General features: G+C 51.0%; 6 protein-coding genes across 6 annotated transcripts; 2 read left to right on the forward strand and 4 right to left on the reverse strand.

Annotated features, from left to right (window-relative positions):
* Positions 1-92: 92 nt before the first annotated feature.
* Positions 93-1443, reverse strand: N7519_009803 (uncharacterized protein; the record flags this gene model as incomplete). Its single annotated transcript, XM_057296576.1, has 2 exons — positions 93-403; positions 474-1443. 2 exons carry the CDS (start codon positions 1441-1443, stop codon positions 93-95), a joined length of 1281 nt encoding a protein of 426 aa, XP_057144458.1.
* Positions 1444-2204: 761 nt separating this feature from the next.
* On the reverse strand, positions 2205-3346 carry argB (ornithine carbamoyltransferase; the record flags this gene model as incomplete). Its single annotated transcript, XM_057296577.1, has 2 exons — positions 2205-3056; positions 3092-3346. The coding sequence occupies 2 exons, from the start codon at positions 3344-3346 to the stop codon at positions 2205-2207; spliced, it is 1107 nt and encodes a 368-aa protein (XP_057144459.1).
* A 384-nt stretch (positions 3347-3730) lies between these two features.
* Positions 3731-6756, forward strand: N7519_009805 (uncharacterized protein; the record flags this gene model as incomplete). The annotated part of the gene is made up of 6 exons (XM_057296578.1): positions 3731-4718; positions 4774-5548; positions 5610-5719; positions 5788-6105; positions 6167-6333; positions 6415-6756. The coding sequence occupies 6 exons, from the start codon at positions 3731-3733 to the stop codon at positions 6754-6756; spliced, it is 2700 nt and encodes an 899-aa protein (XP_057144460.1).
* An 857-nt stretch (positions 6757-7613) lies between these two features.
* Positions 7614-8749, reverse strand: N7519_009806 (acetolactate synthase regulatory subunit; the record flags this gene model as incomplete). The annotated part of the gene is made up of 2 exons (XM_057296579.1): positions 7614-7893; positions 7959-8749. 2 exons carry the CDS (start codon positions 8747-8749, stop codon positions 7614-7616), a joined length of 1071 nt encoding a protein of 356 aa, XP_057144461.1.
* Positions 8750-9188: 439 nt separating this feature from the next.
* N7519_009807 (KH domain-containing protein) lies at positions 9189-11276 on the forward strand (the record flags this gene model as incomplete). The annotated part of the gene is made up of 10 exons (XM_057296580.1): positions 9189-9402; positions 9470-9549; positions 9606-9764; positions 9945-9966; positions 10034-10086; positions 10141-10308; positions 10366-10574; positions 10670-10976; positions 11033-11203; positions 11253-11276. The coding sequence occupies 10 exons, from the start codon at positions 9189-9191 to the stop codon at positions 11274-11276; spliced, it is 1407 nt and encodes a 468-aa protein (XP_057144462.1).
* Positions 11277-11773: 497 nt separating this feature from the next.
* On the reverse strand, positions 11774-13457 carry N7519_009808 (putative RecQ family helicase RecQ; the record flags this gene model as incomplete). Its single annotated transcript, XM_057296581.1, has 4 exons — positions 11774-13060; positions 13110-13144; positions 13202-13323; positions 13375-13457. 4 exons carry the CDS (start codon positions 13455-13457, stop codon positions 11774-11776), a joined length of 1527 nt encoding a protein of 508 aa, XP_057144463.1.
* Positions 13458-13650: the final 193 nt, after the last annotated feature.

The raw sequence follows: 13650 nt of genomic DNA on the forward strand, positions 1-13650 counted from the left end.
CGAACTGAATGTATGAAAAACTAGAACTGTTCATTTCTTTCTACAAATAACCATCAAAATATCTACAGTATACCAACATATATCGGAACCGCTTATAGGCGCGAATCTTGCGAATTCAACAATCCCTGGCCCTTGATCTTCAAGTCTTCTAGAACGTTGTACTCCATAATCCACTTCATCCGCTCCATCAGCGCATCCGGGTTGAAGTTGTTAGACATCTGGTCAGGAGATTCTGAGCTAGCGAGCTTGCCAGCTTCGTAACTGGTCTTTGTGACCAGGTCTGTCCGGGGCTTGCGCAGGTCCTGGTAGAACTTGAATGCAGCCTCTAGGTCATCTGTCTTCCAATATCTGAGGATTGTCGCAAGGGCAATGCCAGATTCAATTGCCATGCATGTTCCTTGGCCTATAGTATGCAATTAATATACGACCCGCAATAGGACTAGACACAGATACAATGCAACAATGCAACGTACCTTGATGAGGAAGAGTCGAGTGCGCCGAGTCACCAAGCAGAATAATACCAGAATCCTTCTGCCCACTCTTCATTTCATACCACTTATCGATCGGATCACGCACGTACAGCGCTTGTTTGAGCATCTTGCCATCCTGGGAGCTCTTGCGCAGACCGGCAATGATATGCTGCACCTCCGGGCACCAGTCGCGGACGTGCTCCTGCAGGCTATCAATATCCGAGCGGGACATCCAGCTCTCCGAGTCCCAAGCCTCAAGTGGCTCAGACATAAAACCGATCACGGCAGCACGGTCGGTCCCCGTCTCCTGGTTACCGATAGGCAAGATCAGGACATGGCGTTTGGGCCCACGGAAGTTAACAGTCTTGCGCAGCAGCTGTTCCGTCTCAGCGGGTAGGTCCCTGTAGTCGACGAATCCGCGATATACAACCTGGCCAGAGTAGATAGGGTCGTCTCCCAGGCCCATATCCCGGCGCACATTAGACTTGATACCATCACAGCCGACCACAATATCTGCCTCGGCGGTGCTGCCATCCTGGAAATGAAGTGTGTACGGTGCAGCACCGGCCGCGTTGCGGTCGACGGATACCAGATGCTTGCCCAAGTTCAGGCTTGACTCGGGTACGCGCTCCTTGAGAGAGTCTAGTAGGTGGGCGCGGTGCAGCAGGCGGGCGTGCGGCTGCGAGAACTCGCCAATGTGACCTACGTAGTCGCCGGTCTTGTAGTTGTGGTACTCCATATAGCTGGGCAGCTTGCGTGAGGACTTGCGCATCATGCTCTCTTGCAAACCGAAGGCGTCCAAGACGCGGTTTGCGTTTGAGGTGATGTTTACACCGGCACCGACCTCACCGAACTGAGCTGCTTGCTCGTATAATTGCACTTTCTTCAGGCCGGTGTGCAGTGCAGCATTGAGGAAGGACATGCCTCCTAGGCCGCCGCCAATGATTGCGACTCGTTTGTCTTCGAAGCCCATGATAGTGAAATATAGAGGAATTCGGAGAAACTAAAACCAGAGATATTATTGAAGGAATGATGATCGATACTCCAGGTTCCCGAGTAAGCTTTATGTATATTCGCTCGGTCTGCCCCGTGAAGCATTACCCGATCAACCGTCTTGGAGGTGCTCTTCGGAGCGTGGAGTAAATGTGGGGTGAGCAATGATTCCGAGATTCTACTTCGGATTTCCCGAGTTCCAGAAGACGTTCATGTGGAATACACACTACATACGTATGTGTATTTTCCAAATTTCGAGATTCGACTTGGGGTTATGCATTTGACAGGAATATGCTTTCAATGGTTGATTTTATAGTTGCATACTCTGTTTTATACTATTTGCAGTTCGGATTCGGTAATGCGAAGCAACTCCCGAGGAAGAACGCAGGTATTGTACCTACTAGTGTATGTCTTGGGATAGCCGTAGAAATTTCAGACAACTACTCCGTAGCCAGGTAGCAAATAGTATATTATATTGTATAGTCCGAATGATCTGCAGAACAGAATAAAGTCGTAGATGTCTCAGAATCGGAAGTCCCCGCTATTGTGGAGGAGCCACATCCGAAAGCCTCAAGCCATCGGATCATCTTTTGATTGGCTCACCAGCAACGGACGACTCTCGGAGACCCTCGGACTCTCGGTATTGGTGACTCCGCTATATCAAATCATCATCACTGTCATTGGCCGGGTAAAGCGACTCGGCGTATCTCTATAGACTCCATATGTATTTAACCGGCTTTTTTACTCCACAATTTTTCCCTTGTTCACGACGAAGCCCTCCAATGCGGCAATAGCGGCCCACAACCGATTTTCGGCTTCAGGGAAGACAAGCGAGCGAGGGCTGTAGAAGACCTCGTCATCCACTTCCTCGGGGTGGCGGGGCAGGCAGTGCATAAACTTCCAGCCCTCCTTAGCGCCACCGCGCTTAGCCAAATCAGCAGTGATCTGGAAGCCCTCAAAGGCCTTCATGCGCTTCTTAGACTCCTCCTCCTGGCCCATGGAGACCCAGGTATCCGTGACCAGGATGTCGGCGTTCTTGACAGCTTCCTCGGGAACGTTGGTCTGAGTGAGCTTGCCAGCCTTGGAGACACCCTCACCGGCGCGCTGGATGATGTCGATCATATGCGCAGGGATTTCGTAGCCCTTAGGAGTAGCAACGGCCATGTCCACACCCATCTTAGTAGCACCAATGGCGAGATCGAACAGAACGTTGTTCGCATCACCAATCCAAGCGATCTTTAGACCCTCCAGACCCAGGCTGGAGAGCTTGTGCGCCTGCGACGGGAAAGACTCGTAGATAGTCAAAAAGTCGGCGATGATCTGGAGCGGGTGGAAGGAGTCGCACAGCGCATTGATCACAGGAACGGTGGAGTGCTGTGCCAGACCCGCGACGTCCTCGTGCTTAGCGACACGCGCGACAACGCAAGAGACCATGGATGAAATCACAACGGAGGTATCGTATAGGGACTCGTTGACACCGAGCTGGATGTCATCTTTTCCGAGGAACATGGGGTGGCCGCCCATCTGGACGGCGGCGGCTTCGGTGGATACACGGGTGCGAGTACTGCGCTTGTTGAACATCATGGCCACGGTCTTGCCAGAGGGGATCCCAATAGGCTCTCCGGGACAGCGCCGGACTTGATGGCACGCTTGTGCGACGCTGCATTGCGGACTAGGGTAGCGAATTCCGTATGGGTCAGGTCTGCAATGGAGAGAAGGTGACGAGGGGCGAAAGGGGAGGTGGGAGGTAAAGTCGGTGTCTGGTGGGCAAATCGTCGGATTCCATTAGCCTGGAGTGTTCGACGCAAAGATGAGGTAGAGCCGGCCAATTGGTTTACACTTTGGGCACCGTAGCGGGCGGCAGCTGTGAGACCACTAGCCATGATGAGCTGGGGGGAATTCTTGGTGAGGAATTGGAGTGTTGTGGGAAAGAGTAAAGGAAAGAAGGGAAAGGGGAGCCCTAAAAGTAAAGAACCTTGGAAGAGTGACTCAATAAATTAAGGTGGATGCCCCGGGTGTGCGAGGGTATTGATGCCTTGTCGCCTAATATTCCAGGTGCCAAGGTGTGTTCTCCACAGTTCCAAGGTTCCGTTATCAGGCTTATCGTCATCGAGGGTCCAGCCAGCCTCTTCCAAGGTTAGGTACGTCTCGCCTCTGTCCGTCTTTCTCTCTGTTACGTGCGCTGCTTCCATCCCTTTTCATCTAACTGGTATATCAGCTCCAGATACCACAACCCATTGTGATTCATCTACACGTTTGGGGCCACGATGGTTGACGAGGCAAACCGGCCTCTGCTAGCTGGGCAGTCGGGCTCCGAGAGTGTATCCGACGACCAGCCCAGGCCATCGTATCAATTATCCACAGAGTTATCGAATGTTTTATACCACTCTGAAAATAGTTCGACGGTCCATACAACCGAGCAACGAATATCACAGTCTCATTCAGGCGGGGCTACGACGGGGGATGCAGCGAACCGGCCTCTGTTGGACGGGCAGTCCAGCCCTATTGAACGGTCCCCGGAGAGAACATCCGCCGACCAGCCTAGGCCATCATATGAATTATCGTCAGAATCAACACCTCTCTTACATCGCCGTGATGATGAATTGGCCTACGGGACTGAGCAAGGATTGTTGCGATCCCCCTCAGTCGCATCACAGAATCCGCCCGAGGACGGCGCCATCGACAAGCGGAGCCGTGTACCATGGCCGACGGTCATTTCTCTCTCTATTTTAACTCTCGGTGTTTTGACGATACTGGTACTTGCCTTTGCTGCTCCGGCGGCAGTCAAAGAATATGCGCAGCACGCCGCTGTCTTCAAACCGACGGCAATATCAATCGATTCTACCACAGCCGATGGCGTTCGAGGCCGGATTCAGGGCGACTTCGTGATGGACTCTGGTCGTGTTAAGAATAAGTCTGTTCGAGGCATTGGTCGATTGGCGACATGGATTGCCAGGGAAGTTGAGACAGGCCCATCAAAAGTTGAAGTTTATCTCCCAGAATATGGGAACGTAGTCGTTGGAAACGCAGCATTGCCTTCCATCAAAGTGAACATTCGTAACGGCCATCATACCAATGTCGACTTCCTCGCTGATCTAGAGGCTGGTGACATTAGAGGGATCCACGCGGTAGCTATTGATTGGATTGAGGGAAGATTGGGCCGTCTTAATGTCAAGGGCAAGACGACCTTGAATCTCAAGTCAGGCTTGTTTGCTTTAGGAACTCAAGTTCTGACAGACAACATCATCATTGAAGGTATAGTGTATTTGGTCGTTTTGGTACTGGAACATATAAGCTAATCTCTTTTCAGAACATGATTTCCCTGCTCTACCAATGATCAATATCCTCAAGCTGAATATGCACGATGCGAACAGTGGTGGCATGGCAGTGGATGTCTTACTGTCGTCTTTGATTGATTCTCCCGTCGCTCTCACTGTTCCTGCCCTCGGGTTTGACGTTCTGGTGCCCAACTGCTCCCCTGGAGATCCTTATATTCTGGTCGCCGATGCAAAGACAAGCGCGATAGACGTTCACCCTGGCCAGGAAACTGCGGTGGGTGTTGAGGGTCTCATCCAACAGCTACCTGATGAATTGGTCTCTACCTGCCCAGGACAAGAGGGTTCTCCTCTGGATCTTTTGGTTTCGAGCTATATGCAAGGTCTTGAAACGACTATATACGTCCGTGGGTCTGATGCACCATCACTCAATACCCCAGCATGGATCGTCGATCTACTGCGCAGCGTGACTGTGCCTCTTCCATTTACGGGGCATGCGTTGGACAACCTCGTGAAGAACTTCACGATGTCGGATACACATTTTTCCCTTCCTAACCCTTTCGCGGAGCCAGATTCTCCAGACTCCCGACCCACGGTGTCTGCTCTTGTAAAGGTTCTTATTGCTCTACCGGAGGAGATGAATTTCCAAGTAGAAGTTCCGCAAGTTCGTGCCCTTGCGGATGTCTACTACAAGGAAGAGAAGTTTGGTGTGTTAAACATCAGCCGCTGGCAAGACGCCAACTCCACATTGGTGGATGATCAAGATGGCTCCTCTGCACTCCTTGTGGAGTTCGCAATCAAGGATGCGCCGTTAGAAGTCACAGATGATGGGCTTTTGACAGAGGTCATCCAAGCAATGCTTTTTCGGTAGCGAAACAGTCATACTGCGGGTTGCTGCCACCGTAGACACAAAGGTCTCAACTGGGTTGGGCCGTTTCGCCTTGCGAGGGATTCCTGCAGAAGGGAATGTGCCTGTGAAGAGTATGTTTTCATGAATTAGAAGATCTTAGTACAAATCAAGAATATTTCGGGCATTGACCATGTCATAGCTTCCATCGGCAACTCGCTTGACCAAGTCAATCCGCGCGTCGTCTCACTACGACTAGGAAACACGACTGAATCTTCGATGTTGGTGTCCACGCTGGCGAACTTTACTAATCCAACGAATTACTCGGTTACAGTTCCCTTCGTTGACCTTCTCATACTCTACAATGACACTGCTGTGGCCCACATCACTGCTCAGAATATCTCTGTTGGGTCCGGCAACAACAGTTACGTGCCCATCGACTTCTTCTGGTGCCCGTTGGACGCAGCTGGAGTAGATGGCGTTGAGGCAGGACGGGCGTTGCTTTCATCTTACGTATCAGGTCAGTTCCTTCTGGATGACATTGCGCCCACCTGGTAGGTTGTGCTGAAGCTTTTACTCAGGTTTTAATACAACAATCACCATCAAAAGCCATCGGAACACGATTCCATCTCTACCAGACCTGGGCGAAGCATTATCAGTTCTCAACATTACTGTTCCTGTCCCTCGCATATCTGTTCCGGGCAGCGATGACAAGGACACAAAGCCCCATTTTATTCAAGGTGCAACGGTACATGTCCCTTTCACTCACACCGCATCTCCACAGAGAGAGAAGGGAAAGCTTTCTACTAACACTAACTCACAAATCTAGTTCTACCTCTGGACCTCCACAGCAGAATTCACCCTCTCTTCACCCCTAACAGAAAACAATATCCTAATCACTTCAATTGACGCAACGGCTTTCTATGAGGAAAAGGAGCCAATCGGCCGAATCGATAACCATGAACCCTTTGAAGTGCCGCCTGGTATATCCAAGAGCCCACGCTTGCCAGTCAATCTTGACATGGGCGGGGTTGGGTACGATGCTCTGCGCAAGGCACTCGGCCAGTCATTGGAGATGGATGCTGTCGCTAAGGTTGGAGTGATGATTGGGAACTACATGGATATCATTCTCTACCATGGGAAGGGCATTGCGGCTAAAGTGAGGATTTAGAGTGTAGTTGCCACGGCCTGTATAATGGAGGTCGATGTCTTGCTTGGTCTTGGTGTTCTCATTGCTGCTGGATCGGCAATGCTTAGGTGCCCATGATATATGGGTGACTGGTAGTATTAGGAATTTGCAAGGTTGAATCAATCCCCGCTATCAAAATATATACTCTCGGTTTACATCCAAAGATGAAACAAGAAGAAAATCAGATCGAAGTACGAGTAAGAGTAAAGATAGATGTATATATATGACCAGGATGGACTTGTATGGTTCCGGAAGTAATGGACCAATGCCTACTTTCTAGTCCTTCTGTCCAGGTAAGGCTCGTGTCATACCTCACAGGTCCGATCTGGGTAGCAAAAAACACAAAAAAAAAAAAAAACAACATCAGAAATCTGAAAACCCCAAATCTGGCTGGGCACAGTCATGCTCTACCTATCTGAGCTTGCGCCCTCGTTCCAGCGCCGTGTCATCCTTCTTGCTCTAGGGCCGAGTCTTTCAAATGTTGATCCCAAGCCGTTCCCTTACTTCTCATCGGAGGGCCATCCTCCCTCTCACTCTTCTTCTTTTTTCCTTTCTCTTTAAGTATATAATGGCATGCTGGAAATGTTGCTTTTGTCAATGGTTAATACCTGAGAGGCTATTCCAAGGTCGGGACTAGGTAAATGGTGGAGTATGTACAATCTCCGACCTAGGAAACGCCACAGCAGACGCGGCATATCTGAATAACCGTACACCGCCACTTTGTATCATTACTGAATAATACAGGAAGGTGTATGGGACAGCAAGGAATTGTATGTAGAAGTGACGGAAACAATATTTGTGTCATTTTACATACAATGGCTAAGCCATTTATTTAGAAATTAGGTCAACTCCACGGGAAAGCCAGAAGATACACAAAGCCAAGAGACCAAACCAATCCTATTCGGGTATGTAAGTTTTGAATTGGAAATTCGGATATAGCTTAGCCAGGGGGGCAGAGTGCTGGCATCGACAACGTCGGCAGCATCCTTCTCGATCTCCTCGTTGGGCTCACTCAAAGGAGAGCGGGGAAGGGCCATCAGACCGGTCCGGGTGGACTCGAGGATACCGAAGGGACCGATCAGCTTGAGGAAAGAGTCGATACGGGAAGGCTTGGCAGAGCTGTAGGAGGTCAAATGAGTCAATTGTGATCAAAAAGAATGAACCAGGACAGAGAAAAGACTTACACCTCGACAATGCAGTTGTTAGTGCTGATATCCAGGATCTTACCACCGAACTGGTGAGTCAGGCGGGTAATGGCATCCAAGTGCTCGTGCTTGTGACGCAGCGCCTGACTCTGGGGAAGGTGACGGGGGTGGTATTGCTGGGCGGTGTGGTCGAGGCTGTGGTGCTTGTGGTCCAGGGAGTCTGGCGAGGTGGTGATCTCGCGGTGGTGCTGGAGAAGCTCCTCGAAGAACTCGGGACCAAGGATAGAGACCTTAGCCAGGAGAAGCTCACGCTGCACAAGAGCGGAGTCGGTGTAGTCCAGCACAGCCCAGACAGGGACAAGGTCGTCAAGCTGGCGGCGAGCCTGCTCGACAACGCCATCCTGGCCCTGCAACACGATGGTCATGCGAGAGAGATCCTCAACCTCGGTGTTGCACACCACCAGACTGTCGATGTTGAAACCACGGGCGGCCAAGATACCTGACACACGGGACAGAACACCGGGCTCGTTCTGCACGAGGCAGTTCAGGATGTGCCGCTTGGGTGGGTTGGAGGGGACAACGGGAGTCTCATAGAGAATGGAGGAGACAGCTGTCGGAGCATCCCATTGAGGAGAAGCATCGGAGACCGGCAGGGGCAGAGGGGATCGACGGTGCAACGCCTTGTAGGCAAGAGCTGAAGTTGAGCTCGACGATGCACGAATAGAGGTGAATCGAGGAATGGCAGCAGCGCGAGACCGGGCAGTAGCTGTAGCAGATGACAGCAGCGACGCTGACCCCAGGGACAGCGTCAATGGGCGCCGGAAAGCCATGAGGAGTTCAAGAAGTGTGAATGGGTTGTGCGATGATTCACTCCAGATTCGCCCCGGGTATATTCTTTTTAATCGGCCGACCTCGGCGACCGCTCGCTGACTCATAGGAAGCTAGATCCAAAGCGGTGTAGTGCATCCGCCAGTGATAAGATCACGTGGTAGGTGCCACGTGATCTTCAATATTCAACATGGCCAAAGGGATTGCCAGAAAACCCGACCAGCTCTTGGAAATGAGAAATATATAATATTTCTAGGTCTTATCATCAATTTAAGCTCCTTAATCTACTTAAAATCCTCTCAGTTTTATCTTTTGTGGCTTTGCTTGTTGCTTGCTTGGTTTCCGCCTCTAAAACTCCTTCCCGCAATCGATCTGGACCTTTTTGAGCTTCTTTTCCCCGACCTTTCCTCTCTCCCTTTTCACTCTACCCCAACTTTCACCATGGCGGACGATGAACACCGAGTTAAGCGGTCTCGCTTTGACCAAACTGAGCCTGAGCCCCGGCGATCCCGTTTTGACCGACGCTCTCGATCTCCGTCCAACAGACAGTCGGAGTCGGCCCGCACTCGTAGTCCGCTGAGTCGCCCGCTGAGTCGCAGCCCTGGCGCAGATACTCCAGCAAAGCCATCGGCAGTGGATCCGGCCGCAGCCGCAGGTGCGTTGTACTTGGGTTTACACTGTCATGAATCAGATTATATAGCTAACCATTGTGGTCTCTATAGCGGCAGCAGCAGCCAAGATTAATGCGCAGCTTCAGGCGAAGAAGGGCATTCAACATGTTGATGTCCCTCCAATTCGTTCTGTGAATATGCACCCACTTCGATTGGTTCTACCCAACTTCTAACATCGTCCGGACAGGCCGACAACGCGACAGAGAATTCCAAGTCGCCCTCCGCCGAGGGCGCAGCGAAGTTGAATGCCGAAATCTACGTCGCGGATGGGGACTACATTAAGGACATTGAGATCAATGATCTGCGCAATCGCTACACCCTGACAAAGGGATCTACCCAGAAGATGGTAAATAACTCCTTTGTCACTTGCTGATACTCCAGCCATGTTCCTCAGAAGATTGGGGTACCCTGAATCTTGATTTCTCACCGTTCTGCTCTTTTTCTTTTGGACTGGATGAAGCTTACCCTTCATAGCATCCAATTCACCCTCTGTTGCATCTGCTGACCTCCGCTGCGTGACTTATAGATTCAAGATGAAACCGGCGCCGGTACGACTTCCTTTTATATTTTCAACTTTAGGCAAAGAAGGTCCCACTCACTTATTTCTCTCTCAAGATGTGACGACCCGAGGCAATTATTACCCCGACAAGAACATGGCGACCGCCGCAGTAAGGAATGCCCTCAAAGATTGGCATCATCAATTGCTGACTATTCTAATTCAGAGCCCTCCCCTTTACCTACATGTGACCAGCACCAATAAGGATGGTCTAGAGAAAGCAGTCGCTATGATTAATGATCTGATGCAAAAAGAACTTCCGAACTTGGTTGACGAGCGACGATTCCGTCGCCGGGAACCCGAGCAACAGGTTGAGAGGGATGAGTATGGCCGTGTATGAGACTGCTCCTTTGCTCCTTATTAATATAATAATTTGGCTAATTTCATACAGCGCAAATGGCCGGATGAGCGCATCCCCATCGATCTTGAGCCAATTCCCGGTTTCAACTTGCGAGCCCAGGTCGTCGGACAGGGTGGTGCTTATGTGAAGCACATCCAGCAGGCCACTCGTTGCCGTGTTCAGATCAAGGGCCGTGGATCTGGCTTTATCGAATCGAGCACTGGCCGTGAAAGTGACGAAGCGATGTTCCTCCATGTGGCGTGAGTGATCAACTATTTTCTTACTGACTTTGTTTCCCACTTGCTTTTTTGCCTCGCCCATTTCTACTATGAGCTTTTACTAACAGCCTTCCAAGTGGTCCTGACGCCAACGATGTCCAGCAAGCAAAGGTACTTTGCGAGGACCTTCTAACCAATGTCAAGGAACAATATCAGCGTTTCAAGGAGAACCCACCCCAGCACAACTACGGTGGATACCGCGGCGGTGATCGTGGTGATCGCGGTGATCGCTACCAAGGTGGAGGTGGCGGCGGTGGATATGGCGGTGGCTACAACAATCGTCAGCAGCACAATACTTCCTCTGCTAGCCCTGCAGGCCAGGCTGCTGCTGTTTTCCTCCCCAAGCGCTTCTGCCACCCCCACTGCCGCCGACTACAGTGCCCAGTACGCCCAGTACTATGGCACTACCGACCCCATATGCTGCCTACGGTGGATACCAGAACTACGTCGCATACTACCAGTACTATCAGCAAATGGCCGCCGCTCAGCAGCAGCAGCAGGCAGATGGCACTGCTCCCTCTCCTGCTCCGGCCAGCGAGGCCCCTCCTCCACCCCCTAGCTCGGGATCCCCGCCACCTCCGCCTCCTGGTGCGGGTGGCAGCTACAGCGCGGTACGTTGTTCACGTGTCATGGCTAGTTTCGATTACTGATCAATTGCAGGTCCCTCCACCCCCTGGTCTTTAAGCCAGAACCTGTTTTGGTGGGTTAATGTTGTGCCTTCCACTGTCCGGTCGCAGTCCATTTGATTTATACGGCGAACAAAAGCATGTCCTGGTCGTTTGCAAAAACGAGGGTGATACAGCGATTTCGTTGATCTCTTTCAGATCTTTTTGTGCTAAAGAAAGTCTAGCAGTTTGCCTTGTGTCTAACCCTTTGATCTACCTATTTCCATACTCGGTAAACTTGATAATGTGTTCATAATAAAAGGCTTGCTTATTGACAGTGAAACTCTTGCCGTGACTAAATTGTTTAGGCAAGCACTGGTTGCTAAGCGGCTCGGATGCTGGATTCCATCTGTTTCTGTGGTATATGTGAAGCACAAAAAAAGCCCCCCTCCTGCGCCATTCATGCTGTTGGCGCCTCGGAAACGCAAGCAGGACAGTCGACAGAAGTAACAAGATGACAAGAAAAGCAAAGAAAACACTAAATCATGCAGCATATCCAATAGATGACAATATCGCTCAATCGAAATCCGCGTATAGGAGAGCCATCTGAGTCTCAGATGCCATTTTCTCCCGGCGCTTTGCCAACCCGGCACGACCCTCTTTGCAAAAGTCGCAGGCAAAGTCGCAAGGGGATGAGCTCGTAACAGATACGCCCTCCCTGGCCGGCAGTTGTGACCCCATTTCTTCCAGCTCGAAATCACCAAAGAACTCTTTGATCAGTTCATGTCTACACCTCCTGATACTCTCACAGTATCGAATGACCTTGCCGAAGCTTTCAAGCTTGGCCTCTCGATTTTCGGGGCCATTCGCACGGTGAGACTCTGTATCCCGGTAGATCATGGTCTCTATGAAGTTCCTCTCTTGAATCCCGTAGTAGACAAGTGAGGCAGCGGCGCGGCCGTCTCGACCTGCACGCCCGGACTCTTGAACAAAGCTTTCGAAACTTCGCGGTGGCGTCCAATGCACGACAAAGCGAACGTCGGGGTTATCAATTCCCATCCCGAAGGCATTGGTTGCCACAATAATGGAGAAAACGGGTGTCTTTTCCCCACCAGCTGGCTGGAACGGCCGCGATGACTTCCATGTTGATTGGATGTGCGCACGCTTGGTGGCTTCCACGCCGGCGTGGTATGCCACTGCCGTGACCATTTCGTCCGAGGATAGCCGGCTGGCAAGATGCTCAGCCATAGCCCGGGTCCCTACATAGACGATTCCTGACATTGGAGGGAGCAGTGTCACTCTGCTGCCAAGTCGGGCCTCTCGTCGGGTTTGGATGCCCTTAAGCCATCTGAGCAGGTTTTGTAGTTGGCTGTCTTCTGCACTGTCGTTGTCGCCAGCGAAATCTGCGAGATATCGTACCTCGTAGTGAATATTTGGACGATCGGATGGAGTGTTGAACAGGCGCAGATTCTCAAGATCCAGCCCCAAGATGTTGATCATGTCTGAGCGAACTCGGGGGGTCGCAGTCGCCGTCAAAGCAGTGATTGGAACCGTCGGACTGACAAGATTCCTCCTGAACCAGCCCAGCTCTTTGTAAGCTGGCCGGAAGTCATGACCCCATTCGCTTATGCAGTGTGCCTCGTCAATGGCAATGCGGATGAGCTGACCTTGCTTGTGAACAATGAGCAGGCGCCGGCGGAAGTTGTCCGTTTGGCACAACTCCGGCGTGACATAAAGCAGGCGTGTGCTCGGGTGGCCACAAAGCATGTCCTCGAAAACGCGCTGTCTCTCGTCATGGGTAGTATTGGAGTTGATCGTAGCGACTGCTACACCAAGAGCTTTTAATGTATTTACTTGGTCAGTCTGTCAGGGATTAGCTATTTGATTGCAAACGTCCTGGAACCACTCTCACCATCAATGAGAGAAGTGGACAGACGACGACAGTCACTGGGGATATTGAAGTCAGACTAATCTGTCAGAAAATACGAGATGCTGAAAACTCACAGCCCCAATCTTTGAGTACCGCGGGCAGCTGGTAACACAAGCTTTTTCCGAACGAAGTGCATGCTTGGAGAAAAACATCATGTCCTTCAATAACGGATGAAATCACTTCCCGTTGAAGTGGACTATATGGTGGAGTAAGTAAATTGATCCTCTTCTGTAGTTCGTCAACTCACCGGAAATCATTCTTTTTGAAGGTGTGTTTCAAGACCCACCGCATATTGGCTGTTTGGCGCGTCACCGCCGGGTTACGATCCATTGTGCCTCATGGCAGAGAAGATGATTTGAAAGTGGTAGGTGAAAGTGTAGTCGAAGAAGAAGATTGTGTCTTCAATCGCGGCCCAGAACGCGCTGTCACGTGGTGACCACTTACTTCCTTTTCGGGATTGATTGGACTTCACTTTGATTCACTTTTGAAAGACTTGATGACAATATAAAGAACTACCTACCTA

Source organism: Penicillium mononematosum (genome assembly GCF_028829835.1).
Source record: "Penicillium mononematosum strain IBT 11891 chromosome Unknown utg000005l:1.0-9366267.0:1.0-9372171.0, whole genome shotgun sequence".
Taxonomy (NCBI): Eukaryota; Fungi; Ascomycota; class Eurotiomycetes; order Eurotiales; family Aspergillaceae; genus Penicillium; species Penicillium mononematosum.